The 15,449-nt window shown below is 31.4% G+C and overlaps 1 protein-coding gene across 1 annotated transcript in view; it reads left to right on the top strand.

Annotated features, from left to right (window-relative positions):
• The first annotated feature begins 1,406 nt into the window (after positions 1–1,406).
• LOC124543049 (glutamate receptor 1-like) overlaps positions 1,407–15,449 on the top strand; it is a 146,222-nt gene continuing 132,179 nt past the window's right edge. Inside the window, exon 1 of the mRNA XM_047121065.1 lies at positions 1,407–1,638. Coding sequence (XP_046977021.1) covers positions 1,518–1,638 — 121 coding nt within the window. The 5' untranslated portion in view covers positions 1,407–1,517. The remainder of the gene's footprint in view (positions 1,639–15,449) is intronic.

Raw genomic sequence — 15,449 nt, 5'->3', positions numbered from 1 at the left:
GGATCTCTATCAGACGTATTTGTAATGTAATAGAATTACTACTAGCTTTTAGTCGGCGACAGAATATTTCTTTATAAATAAATTCAATCATATATATAACTGATCAAATTGAAACTACTATACAAACGAAATCATTTGAAATTTTGGAAAATAAATGATAAATTTTATTATTTGTTGTAGGTAACCAATTAGGAATGTGTTACTTGATGGTAAGTGATTACTATTGTGTATAGGCTTTGATGCTACTATGATATACATATATACTACTGATACTATCGATACAGCTAGTGGGCTACTGGGGATTTGATATATTCAGTCTCTTGTTCCTGTAGTTATTGGTTTACTAAGCAGTTAAACTAGAACGTCATAATACAAATAATTTCAGTTTGGTGAAAGAAAACATGTTAAGTTGGTTATAACTACTATGAGCGGTGGTAGTCACTTTCAATCTGGTGAGCCTCATGCTCGTTTGCCACTTATGTCATAAAAAAATTGTTAATTATTTACTAGTGCACAATATTTAAAATACTTATGTTCTGTTTTTGTTTAATGGCACATATATCGCGAAACTAAAAACTTAATTTTCTCATAAGAACTCACCAAGCACAATAACTTGTATATATTATTATTCGTCTTCATTTCTGCTCCTTCGAGGTTCTATTCAGTCCCGTACAAAGGAAACTTTATCTTGTAGACTCTTGATATTGTGATTCCTTAACACTTCCACACAATAACGTCTGATGATTATGAATATTTGTTATCCGTAAATGTTCTTTTAAATTTCGAACATATTCTTTGTTTTTTTTTTTTAATATTCGTCGTTGAAAAAAAAGCAATTATTATGAACTTCGTTCCTTCTGCAATTGTTTTTTACTAGGATTAATTTTATGTTAATAACTCATAACAATAATTATCCCTAAATTGTAGAATTTTAAATTTGAAAGAAATAAACAAACATGAAGTCGTAGAGTAAATTTTGTCGTACTAAATTTTGGACCTAAATTATGTATGAATCCATTTAAAACATTTTATTTTACGTCGTAGTTTCAAAATTGCATTATACAAATTGAACGCATTAAACGAATAAAGGACAATTTTCAAACATTATTACAATTAAATAAATTACGAGTGAGAGATTCTTAGAAAATGAACGTTCAAAAGTTTTCAAATATAAAAGTTTTGAATCAGGTACTTATTCAATACTTCAGTGTGAGATGGGCATTTCGTTGAGTGATGCAAGTTGATTAATATTGTTATTATTTCAAGTTGAGTGTCAGTGTTAAGAACAAACTATAGTAGGCGTTTGTGAGTTTCCAACGAGTGGGAGAGAGGCAGCAGGGTCGCGTCCCCCGCGTCCCATGCTACGGCCGCCCCGCCTAGCCATCAGTCGCCCCTAAGTCACAGGTTCGTACGCAGCATCCGATTTCGAAACAATTTTCGCACAGAATCTTTCGTAAGCGTGATATGCTAGCTAGTTGAGTATGTGATATAGCGGGTACTAGCCTGTACTTTGAAGGATGTCTGTACAAAAGTCAAATCAGAAGTGGAAAATGTGTATTTTACACGCTGTCGGTTTATTATTTTCTCTACTCGGGGTGTTGTCGGCGCAGTCCTTTCCCGTCGAAAAGATCGCTGTTGGTAAGTTTCTGAACACGTGATACTTAATTTTTTTAAATACTTTTATTTTTTTATTATTTTTCTATTTCCTTAATTTATTTTTATTGCGGTGTTAATTTATTGTTATTTTGATATAGTTGAACTTTTATTAACATTTTTTTTTATTTTATTATTTCGTAGTGTTTTGTTGCCGTCTCGCTCACACGAAATGTCTTTGCGGTTGGATAGCGATATCGATTTTCTCTTTCTCTCTCGTCGCATTCGTCTCGCTCTTTCATGAAATCATGTGGGATAACAGCTATGAGAGCGCGTTTCAAAATATTTGTAATTTTTCACCATTTTGTATGTAGACTGCTCTTTTCAAATACAACGTTCAGAAATACAAACCAATCTTTTTTAATTTTTTTCTACTATCGCACTTTCACGGAGGATTTGGAAAACCGAATGTTTTATTATTTTTATTGAGAAATAAAAAGTACTAACTTATTTAATTGATAAATTCCTTAACCAAACATTTATAATTCATATCATTTATGAGTAAATTTAATTCAATTTTAAAAAGAGAATACCTGTATACGTTATCGAATATATTGGATGCATTGGTTTGGTAATTTCAAGCGTCACGGTTCGAGGTCTAAGGATCAAATTCTAGATCGGAACTATAAAAATATATTGGGCCTTTTTTGTTGATGAATTGTCAGAAGGACTCTATGATATGTTTCAGTTTAGGTTGTCAAAAGTATGGAAAGTTGATCATGCGCCTGATATCTTAGGTTGCCATTGGTCGCAGATTTTAATCATATCTCATATCACTATGAGAGTGAGGGATTAGGATGTACTTGCTTGTATGTGTGTGTGTGTGTGGGTTTGTATACACTATTATCGTATGTCATAACGCAGTTGACTAGTAAACACATTATGTATTCTAAAAAAAGTTAACTTCACTTCACTGTTATTGATGCGTTTTGAAGACACAATAAATAAATGGATTAATGGTTAGTTGTATTTTAAATTGGTACTATTTATTTTGGGGAAAGTAAGGTCGTAGACCACTTTAGTTTATATTAGAGGAGGTTTAGGTTAGACGACTTTACCTTCAACTTTAAATTGTCAATTATAAACATGTCAATCATACATTCGTCACACCTGGAATAAAATTAAATGAATTATTACTGTTTGGCGGCAAAAATATTTAGCTGTCATTGTACGGAAAGCAGATGTTAAACAACAATATTTACGGTTATTGAATTAACTTATATTATTAAGAACAATTAATAAATATATCGAGTAAAATAAAAGACACGCTTAAAAGGTGTATACAATATATTATAATAATTTTTTCTACCCCCTACCATACGCCCGAGAGTGTGCAGAGTGGAGGCAGAGAGGGGGTGTGATGACGTAAGCAATATGCCGTTTGCCGTCACGGCGTCAGTCAGTCATTGGCCTTTATAGATAATGTTCTAAACATGCCAGTTAAATCTTATTAGATATTATGTAATACATTACATAAAAGCGTCTTAAGGTTAGGCTGGAATGACTCTTTTGACAGGACATAAGTCATTCTTTCGCCATTACGCTTTTTTGTGAATACTCGTTCAGAAATAGATAATTTGTTTGAAAGGTATCTTAAATTAGTTTTACAAACGAAAACATTAAATAGAACATTAAAAAATAATATACAGGTTAAAAATTAATACAATTACAAATATCGCAAGAGAACTAATAAAATTAATTCTTGATTTTTTTTTTCCTTTCCAAGTTTTGTCTTAAAGCTAATGTACTATTGTACTATGCTAGGTCACTTTTCATATTGGTAAATAAACCAATTTACTCTTTTGCGATAAAATAACTCACTCATGCAAATGACTCGTTTTACACTTTTTTATCTGAAACATCTTTAGGCACGCGTTGGTAGTAAAATCGGCTAGTTAGCCGTCACGGCATACGGCTTGAAGCTCTGATGCCATCATTCCACCTCCACGCCGACTTACTTGTATGCGTGTGTGTGTGAGTATACAATATACGCTTGGTTTCTTCTCTATATAGGCAGATTCCTATATTAACTTGAATGTTTTATCTGGACATCCTATCATGGCCAAATCAAATACGCCTAGTTAGGAAGTAGAGAGATAAATAAAAACAATATTTAATTAGTGAAAACAAATAAATAATGGATAGAGAAAGAGGAAATTTGAACGTGACACCGATAGCCGAGAAGTTATGTGGAAAGCGGCTATCATGGTATGGGGAGGAATGAGGAACATATTGTAAGGAAGGCCTTGAGCATAGAAGACGACCAAGGAAACAATGGATGGATTGTGTGAATTATGATATGGTTAGAAATAATGTTACTTGTGAGGTGACATCTCACAGAGAAGTATGAAAGGAGAAGACAGGCTGCGCTGAACCCAAATAAAATAGGGATAAGGGCAGGAGAATGATGATGATGATGTTTACGTTAGTGAAAACTATTGCAAATCTACTACTAACTAAAGATTCTAAAAGTAACAATTACCATTCACGGTATCTCCAGACCCGATCCCCGCAGGACAATTTTATTTATTTATTGATAAATCAATCAGCTATAAATAATAAATAAATAACTATCTCTCAATTACTCGTGAAGTAATTTAAAAAAAAGTTTAATAGCCTGTGATGATGACATTCATATCCATAATAATATTCAATTATAACTCGTCGAGTCAAGCTGCTACAGATTTTTAACACGTTTTCCAGTTCGCTTTTTAAATTTCATTTTTTAATTTTAAAATCCGCTAGCAATATTGGAATTATTCTGTATTAATCATACTACGTTACACGATATATCAACATGTATTTTTTTTATTCTTTTTACAAAATATCATTTATTATTTTATCAAATATTCGAAAAATTCGAAGTGTTTTTAATAACTCCATATCAAATTATTTTTATATCAAAATCGAAGTTAATTGAATTAAACTAACTGTTATTTGTTTGTCTATATCTGAAACTATATTTTTATTATTTCATTTTGAATTTATTTTTGAATATTTTAAAGAATATTTTAAAGCTTTATTCACAATTGAGAAATTACACAAGTATTTCAAACGATTTATGGAATACTTGCTTAATTTAATTAAGATATTTTAAGTGGTTGATCGTAGCGCCACTTAACGGGATTATTGTTAAACATACAGATAGCTAGGTTGAGATATAGATAATCAATGGATGTTGATCGAACCAGTTCACTCACACATACTGGATAATTGAATACATTTAAATGACAATGGCATCAAAGTTTTTGTCTCCGCTCTTAATAATCACTAAAGAGATTTTGATGCGTTCTTCACTAATTAATAGAGTGAAAAACGAGGAGGTTTTTGTATAAGTAACTACTATTGTCTATTTTAAGGTAAGGTGTGTGTAACATCTGATATCTCATCTCGAGAATAAGAAACATTAAATTGAAACAGTTCTATGTAAAATGGCCATTAATATTAAATAATTACATTTTAAAATCTTATTATTAACCTTAATATTAGGACTAGAAGATAGGCAATTACTTAAATTAATAGATCAAGTTTACTCAAATAGTGTTTCTTTATACAAGTTACTGTGTGTATTCAATCTGTAAAAACATTTGATCAATTACGAATTACGAATTGATTATGTTTATAAAATTAAATACGTATGCTACCTGTTGGAATACGTAATTATATTTCGGTTTATTTGTTTTTCCAAAGTTGCCGAGTCATTTTATACCTCGATAGGTGAAATTCCAGAGACACGTCGAGCAAAATAGTAAAAAAATAAGGACGCAGTCAAAACTCGAACACTATATGTTAAATGTATACTCCGTGTATACAAATCGCGAAAGCTCAAAGTGTACAAACGTGTAACTTTTCAGATCGTAAATGCTCCTTTCATAGTTGTTTCGAATTCATACAAAAATTCTTTTATGTACTTTTATCATATACAGCTAATTTTACTAACGCTCTTTTGCCTCTGGTAAAAATTTCGATTAGGAAAAATTCTGACGTATAGTTCATTGAGATCTTTTCAAAATAATTTTAAGTATAGAATGCATATAGAAAAACCATCATTGAGTATTCCAATGACGTTGTCTGAAGTTCAATACGGTTATCTTTAAATTGACTTCGGGAATAGTACGACACAACTTAGATGTAGCATCATTTCATCAAAGCCGATGACATACTGATTTTAATCAATGGAGATTGTTATTTTATGTAATGCCGTGCCAGTGTGTAGCTTTTTGAGCTAATTCACATTAAACTCGAATCTAAAATATCTTTGACAAAAAAGAAAAAAAGCAACAAAAAATGTTACATTCATGGTTGGGGCAAACATCAAATCAGGTACGCCATAATTTACATCTGAATAGGATCGTCACTCGACCAACTAGACGAAACAAAACCAAACAACGCTTAAAATGATATTGCTTGTCAAGGGTAAACAAAATACTCTGATCAAAGAAAAATATACGCGTATAGAAGCAAAAGCTGATGGCTTTTCAAGCCATTTCTAAAAACAACACGTTTTTGTCAATACACGGCAGTTTTCAGTTAAACTGAATGAGACCACAGTCGAGGGTTTTAATAATAGCCATTGAAAACCACTTCAATTCACCTCATGGTGCTATCCATAAATTGTCAATAAAACACTATATTTTCATACTAACTTTGATATATATACTTTTTTCTCTGATATTTTTATTAGGACGACACAGTTAATCAAACACAATTCAGTTTCTTTGTAAGAAGAGAAACGACATTAAATCTTATTATTAACATTGTCTGTTCCTAAATCACAAGATACTTTACTTTTCACAATCACATGATTGCATCTAGTTTATTATTTTTATGGTTAACATTTGTTTGTCATGTCACTGCGTGTTCGATGACGGTTGATGCTCCGAATTAAAAATTAAAGAAAAAAAAAGTTTTTTACGTTAATACTTTCTTCGTAGTACATGTTACGTTACTTCGTGGTAAATATTTAGCCATATCTGGAGACACTTACAATTTTTCATGATAATACCGGTCTACCATTATTTCAAAGCGATCGAGCTGTGAAACAAAAACGTAATTGTTAATTTGTAAACTGGAACCGACGAACCGTTGACGCACACAATTATGTGCTCACTAAAGAATAACATCATAATACGTTGTAAAATGAGATATGCATCACATTGTCAATTAAGTGTGATAATTCATTACGGTAAATGAAAATACTCCTGCCGTGTTATTTACACTACAATACACTGCATCAACCGGTGCTCGCGTAATAAACGAACGTTTATGAAGTATATGACGTAATAAATTGTCTGACCACAGATTAAAATTATCAGTAAAGACTTTTATCCCTTCAACGTCAAAAATATTACAATATTTAATTTTCATGTTTAAAGGTACATTTTTTATTCAATTAAGTCTTGCGAGCACTTTAAAACCGTTAATAAAATATGTTGTGACAGTTTTAACGTGAAAGCCTTGATGAGTTACGAATGTAAACGAAATGCTAAGTGGTATTTAGGATAATTATTTTATATATGTCCGTATTTTATGAATCTCAAATGGTATAGTCCAATTCTGAGAATTGATTCGGGTGTTAGAAATGAAGTATCACAAACTTTTCAGCTGGAACAAAATATTAAAAGACAAAGTTTAAAAGATTTGCGTTTTTTTTTTTCGTGAAGATAGAATTGACGAAATAATAAATCATGAACTTATCAACAAAAATAGTGTATATTTTTTTCCCGAATAGTAGTTTTATTATTGAGATATCAACATTGATACATGGAAAAAATATATATTTACGTCTAAAACCGATGAGGACTGAACAGACCCTCTAAGTTTCTTTCGCCGGTTCTCAGGTTCTTCTCCTTTGCTGAAGTGGTGGTAGTGTTTAATTTGACTATCAATAAATAAGAGTAAGGCTTCTATATTAAAAAGTAATTTGAATTTGAGTTTGATTTGAAAAACGAACTTCTGGCATTAATGTACTGGAAGAACCTGAGTTCTGAAAAAACATACGATGTAATATATCAATTATAAATAGTTGAACAGTGCGATCACTGAGGAACAATCATTGGAGTTATTTTCTCATAACTCTGAATTTTGTCTTGCTTTTAGTGATATGTGTCCAGTGTGTTTCTTCCAAAATTAGTTAGATATATAAATTCGATTTTCTGTTTTCTTTTACAATATTAATCATAATATTACCAGACTAGGCAAACAGGTTTTTGATATTTATGTGATCATTACTAGATTACAATTTATATAACTATACGTTACTAATTTACCTTTATTTTCTTGTATCCTTCACCACACACTTTATTTTTTTAAAAATAATGTATTTGCATAAAATATTTATTAGCAATTTCTTTCAAACAAACAAAACAAGATACATACATATTCAATATTTGATTACAATCGATATCAGCTTTTATTTTAATTATTTTACTGACGGCCGATTACACGATATTCTTTATACAAATCAACTATATAACTTTCATTTTGTTTACATACTTACACTTCTCACACATCTCATGACGCTCGTTTAGATTAAGAGTTGCATAAAAACGCATTATACCTGTTTAAGCTTCTATAGACTACCAAGTATCACTTTGTAATATAAGTCCCTGCGATCACGAAAAACCACAAATTTATTTATAAAATGTCGCTTAGGGCGGCGATTGGGCTGTCCAGTCTATTTATAATCTTGGAGCTACTCCCTTTGGGATGTTTTTAACAAAGTAGTTACAGCTACGTCACAATATATTTACAACAGAGTTGTATATTATATTCACAGTAACACAAGTTCGATCACTTTTATAGAAATCAATAATATCCATTAGATGAAGACGAAAAGTATCTTAGGGAAAAACCATTGTTTATCTAAAAACATCGCACATATTCTCAAGTTCAAATCGTTTCGAGATAAGATTATATCGATGAATTGAAAATGAACAAAAAAACGTAAACCTAATTAATACTTGTTGACTTTCAGGCTTGATATACTATATAATATAAGTATATTTAGCTGACAATTCTGTCGGGTTTTCTCGGTAGAGTCTACATTCCGAACTGCTTATAGATTTACGTTTGAACCAGTTGTATATGTTGCAGTTACAAAAAAATTCGCGTAAAAGCATTTTCGAATAAAGTATATTCTTTTAAATTTGAACGTATAATAAAAGATGTGTGATATATTCGTGATTAAGTAACTGCCCACACAATAATATATACAAATAAAGTTATATGTTAAAGTCACTGTACACGCGAGAATTAAGTGGACTGTATATTTGAGATGGCCCAGTGGTTAGAACACGTGCATCGTAACCGATGATTGTTGGTTCAAATCCAGGCAAGCACCGATGATTCATGTGCTTAATTTGTCTTTATAATTCAACTCGTGTTCAGCGGTCAAGGAAAACTTTGTGAGGAAACCTGCATGTGACAAATTTCATAGAAATTCTACCACATGTGTATTCCACCAACCCACATTGGAACAGCGTGGTGGAATATGTACCAAACCTTCTCCTCAAAGGGAGAGGAGGCCTTTAGCCCAGCAGTGGGAATTTACAGGCTGTCGTTGTAAGAAGGGGAGTTGTTAGCTCAAATTCTAGGCTCTTGGTTTTGATGACGCTTTCTTCTTCTTGGGAGCGCTCTCTTGGTCTTCACACACACACACTCGAAGAATACGCCAGGGGATGGGTGGTGTTATAGGAGAAGGATAATAGTCCGTTACACTAATTAATTTCGAAGCGCCGCGCACTCACATTGCACATTTTACCGCGGCCCACACGAGAAGGGAAATACGTCATACGTCAAAATCATGCCATGGATAAATTATTGACGTTTCAATACAAGCATAGAACCTAAACACGCTACAGTCACAATACCTCACTTCAACACGATACCGATTTTTATAAATACTCAAAGACAGAATGTTTCAATAAATTTTAAAGTAACACACACATGCTCGAATATAATAAAAATCAAAGTTCATGTCATGTAATTTTCAAAATTCGAATTACGACCTTTACTATTAATAAATAGTGTTAGTCAGATATTCGTATAACTAAATAATATTTAAACGATATGAGATATGGATTAATTAATTATTAAACGTCGCCGATATCACGAATCAATCATAAAATCAGAATGCGTCATAGTATGTTTGTTTATTAATTTGTTAAATTACATTCAATAAACATATTTAGTAGCACGATTGATTTAAATAAATAAATCATTTTATTCATTTGTGGTATTATTTTAGTTCTCCTTATTTCGTTTGCGTTTTATAAACTAGTGAATAATAAATTTAATTGATAATCAAAACGTATTAATCGGGAATGCCTTTATTTGGTTTTATTGAACTTCATAATTTTTATTGTCCGAATTTATTTTCAATAAATTAAGCCTATTTATATCGTTTCATTTATTTATTATCAAAATAATAATGATGCATAATATTCAATACGAAGTTTTAATAATGGTTAGTGGTTTTAATTGTTTTGTATTTTTTGTTAGTGAAATATTCTAGTACTAAAATAAAACAGGCATTAAAGGTAGGATACAGTCAGAGTAGGAAAACTTTCGTTACTTTTCAAATTAATTCCTTTATTAAATCTTAAACTCTTAGTACCGTTTGATTTTAAACATCAAATCATTGCGACACTATTGTATGTCATTCTCGATCGGTAAAGCAGATCATCGCTCATACTGAACACACGAAAATAGATCTTAAGTTGGCGAAACTTTATTTAATATAATTTTATCGGTAAAACTGGTTTTCACAATAATTTTCTGTTGTAGTTAAGTTTATACCTGGCTTGTCATAGAAGAATAAAGTTAGTAGTCAATGACGTGATGTCTTTAATTTACAACATTTTCCTTACTGATGAAGACGATATAAATTATTAAGTGTACTGTAACACTAATTAAGCACATAAAAGTATCTCTTCACATAAAAATCCCAATCTCTAATAACGATTTATATTTTACCAACTAGCCCATTTTCTGTATTTAAAAATAATATCTTTACAACTGTATTTATTATTAAATTTAATCCGGTATTGGATAACTTTCAGACGGCTATAATTAATGAGCGAATCTGTAACTGTTGTGTTTTAAAAATATTTAATAAAATATAATTTACTCGTATACAAATATCACAGTAAATACAGACGACCATACGAAACCATAAATCAGATTAATATAAAGCTGAATAGATTCAATTATATGATTTTAATATTCGAATCAATACGAACCCAGCAACAGATAAAAGCTGACCTTTGAAGGTTGTACAATAAGCTTACGCAAAATTTGATTTCTATCGAAGTTCACGATCAATTAAAAGCTGTCGAATAAAGGCTAATTGACCTCAAAATGTTTCTTTATCGTCATTAGACGCTAGAACTGATAAATACGATAGATAGCTTAACATACTCTATAATCCTTTATAATCTGGCGTAATAATTGTAGAGTTTTAAATGTATTCAGCCGATAGAGGTTTAATATAATTTATTTTATATTTTCTGTAATTATCTCATTTCCAATATTTTAACAGTTTTGATCGCGATCATATTTTGTTTTCATTTTAATAACAGTTTTACTTTATTTGAGTATATTGTATGGCGATTTCGAAAACTTCGGCTTAAAAATATTAATATTATAAATGGAAAAGTAAATCTTTCGGTCTATCTGTCGCTATTTCACAAACCGAATAATTGAATGAGATAATATTTGGTGTAAAGTAAACTTGAACTCTAAAAAAGGACATACGCCTAACACATGACAACCAAAATACCAACATACAACCAACCAACGCGGACAACTACTAGTTCGAAATGAATAAAAGAAGAAATATGAAATATACATTTGATATACATAAGGACTAAAATTAAAACAAATTGAATATGTCTAGCCGAAATTGAATATACATATCTTCAGTATTGTGTATTTAAAAACTCATATGGGATTAACTTAGTGAAATGGGCTCCAAACAATATTCTCAAGGGGGCCGATCTTAATTCAGTAAGGTAAATTACAGGTTGTTACTATTTTATGGCGTTTAAGAAGAATTAGTCTCGATTAAAATTGAGGTCAAGAATCACGGGGTACAAAACCTACCTCAAGACTTAACGGCCGCTCAAAAAATAATTAAGCTTTCAATAAAAATGTCCAATCAAATCAAATTAATACGACAGCATATTGAGATAATAGGACTACACTTTGCGAAATTAATGATTGAACATCAGATGTTTGGCGTAATGATAAGATCAAACAGACGTTGAAAATACACATATTAAACTAAATGTTATATGAAGCTAGCTTAAAATTGTGTGGCTTTTTTTAATCGTAATAATTATCGAAATTTTCATAATAATAATGGAATATAAATAATCATTATCACAAGAGCTGAGATGGCCCAGTGGTTAGAACGCGTGTATCTTAACCGATGATTGCGGGTTCAAACACAGGCTAGTACTACTATATATATAAGCTTAATTTGTGTTTATAATTCATCACGTGCTCGGCGGTGAAGGTAAACATCGTGAGAAAACCTACACCTGAAATTCTGCCACATGTACATTCCACCAATCATTGAAATTTTCCACAAACTCTGTATGGAAATTCGATAGAATTATTTCAACTATTAACTATTTTACGTAATTCGCAGCTTCTTTTACGTAACTTATTTCAAATAGGTCGAATGTAAGAGATCGCAGCGATGCAAGCGGTGAGACCGTCTTTTTGCATCACATTGATGTGAAATGTCTATTTACATGCCTTCGACGTATCGTTGCCGATGTTGTGCTGTGCATCTCTTTCTATCATATACGATGATATAATTTTTGTTCTTGCTTTAACTCACAAAGGGATTTTGAATAAATATTTTGTTATTAGTATCGTAAATATTCTCAAACGTTGTTAATTTTTTTATTGTATCTGTTACCTAATACATACTATATGTAAAGTGAAAGCAACTTCGCTCCAAACGGGTATCTCACGAAACCTCTTTTATTTTTCGTAAACAATACTCAAACGTAACGTATTTATTCAACGATGTTAATCTTAATTATTTTCTCGGAATATTGTACAAAAGTGTAAATAAAAAATATTTCTGAATAATCAAATATTTATTGGAAACGGATATATTTAAAAATCGTTATCTTCGACTTTACTTATTTAAGCTGGGAAATTTCTATATGAATATCAATTTATTTTACGAAGTGATTCAAGCGTGTGTATTGGCTAGAACACGTATTTATTATTGGTTCCATTCTTGGAAACTGCCATTAGTGCAGACATGTGGTTCCCACAATATCAACCTGATCGATCTTGACTAATCTCCAATCCACGTGGTCCAATCTTACGGTCACATAAATATCACCTTTCATTTTGTTTTATTTAAAGTAAAAAACGTAAAGTAACAGCCAGTAAATTTCCCACTGCTGGGCTAATAGCCTCTTTTCCCATTAAGGAGGGGGCGTGGAACATATTCCACCACCCTGTTCCAATGCGGGTTGGTGGAATGCACATGTGACAGAATTTCAGGTCCAGGTTTTCTCACGATGTTTACCTTCACCGCCGAGCACGAGATGAATTATAAATACAAATTAAGCACATATATATACTACTTATATACTATACTTGCCTGTGTTTGAACCCGCAATCATCGGTTAAGATACACGCGCTCTAACTACTGGGCCGTCTCAGCTCTAATTCAATAAAATTATACACATGCAGGTTTCCTCACGATGTTTTCCTTCACCGCCGAGCACGAGATGAATTAAGCACTCACATGTACATATATATAGTGGTGCTTGCCTGGGTTTGAACCCAGTTAGGTTGTTTTATGTATAATCATAAAAATCTCTTGCGTTTATTTATAAAATCAATTTGTAAAACGCGATTCCATTGTGAAGTAGATAATTTTAATAAAAGCCTATAATTATTTTCCTGTCAATATTTTCCTTTTCGATTATCTTTGTTTTGACCAATTGTTCCATTCATATCCGGCTTTTTCGACGCTAAAAAGAATATCGTGGAACATATTCGAGAATTAAATAAATAATCAAGAGATTATCGATGGACATATCATAAATGAGATTTTAAACTGCTCTCGTAATATATTTAACCGATGATAAAGCTTGGGCTTCAGAAGCTGGTATTCGATAAAAACATAATCGTAAATATTAAACAGAAAAGCGGGGATGTCCATTGTTGAGCGTTTGGCAGTTGTATTGTTTTGCTAAGTGTGAACGAAATCAACTTTATGCCTTTATGGCATGCGATAAATCCGGATGATATCGCCGTAATGGTTGTTATTGATATCTATTTTGTTCCGTTATCCGAATGTATATCAGCCGTTCATATTATTATCTTTTCTTTATTCGAATTACATTTATTAAAATATTAAATACGGCCTTTTACTTTGAAACTAAACATCGCTGTCTTTGAGTGCTTCATTTGTTTATATCGTTAACTACGAATGAATATAGTGACGAAGTGCTTTTGTCAGGCAATTATGTCATATGTATAAATTATGCATCTGCTTTTAGCGCCATGGTAAAATAATCTTTATTTACTTTAAATACAAATTATGTTTTTAATTTTAAGTCATGCATTTAGAATCTAATAAAACACAGCATTAAAGATATGTTGCTCTTTTGAATGTTTATGTAAACATTCAGAATTCAGGCCTGGACTTATCAACAGATAACTAAGCGTTTCATTTTGAACCGACTTTAAAAAATGAGGTTCTCAGTTCGATTGTTTTTTTGTATGTATGTATGTAGGTTTGTTTGTCCGCGATTATCTGGCATTTGGCTAAAGCTATTTGGATGCGGTTTTCAGAAAAGTATTTCTTACATTCGGCAGGTTTTAGTGCATTAACCGATTCGAAAAAAGTTTCTTAGTTTGACCCATAATTATCATTGAGTGGGTTCGACGTCGTACCTATGTATGATCTATTAAGGTCGGGGCTTCAATCCAGTACCTAGCAAAAGTAAAAATACAAAGTCAAAAACAAGCACACATTAAAGTCTTAAATTCCAAATCCATTTTTAGTTTACAACAAATGTATTCGATAAGAGAAGGTAATCAACAACTGATTTAGCTTTAATAGAATTTCGATACTCAATACTGCTTTAATCTGAAATTATAAAACAAAAGGCAGGCGATGCGCACGGAACATTAAAGTGAAGCAACAAAAGCAAATACATATCCTCGGTAGTCTCAACGAGGCGTCGTTTTATTACTACGTTTATAATCTATACATACAATAAAATTGGAGTGCCTGTTTGTAATATTAAAATAGCCCTTTTTTTACTCAATGTATATATATGTTTACACGGTACTTATACTAAAATAATATTTTTTATAATTTTTGTCTGTTTATTCTGGCTAGTCTCTGGAAAGCGAACGGCTGGACCAATTTTGACGGGAGTTTCACTGGCAGATAACTGATATAATAAGGAGTAACTTATGCTACAATAACATATTTTTTGTTAAATTCAAACCCCTACAAGTTCGTGGGAACCGTTAGACAATAATAAAGACCGCAATAAATTACACTTATCAAATTTTCAATTCGCTTTTGTTTTTTTGCTCCACATTAATGTTCCAATCGCTCCATCCATCTCTTGTGTTACATGAGGCTTTAATAATACACATACATAGTTGGCTGTCATTTGCTTTAGTATTTGATTACTCCCTATAAGTGGTATTAATTGGCATTCTAGCCATTGTATTTGGATGTTATGCGTAATTAATCAAATGATTATTATTCGATACTATTGTCGTTTGTAGCTAGTTTG

This window comes from Vanessa cardui, chromosome Z (genome assembly GCF_905220365.1).
Source record: "Vanessa cardui chromosome Z, ilVanCard2.1, whole genome shotgun sequence".
Lineage (NCBI taxonomy): Eukaryota > Metazoa > Arthropoda > Insecta > Lepidoptera > Nymphalidae > Vanessa > Vanessa cardui.
The sequence above is the reverse complement of the archived record's forward strand: the minus strand, read 5'-3'. Positions and strand labels throughout refer to the sequence as shown.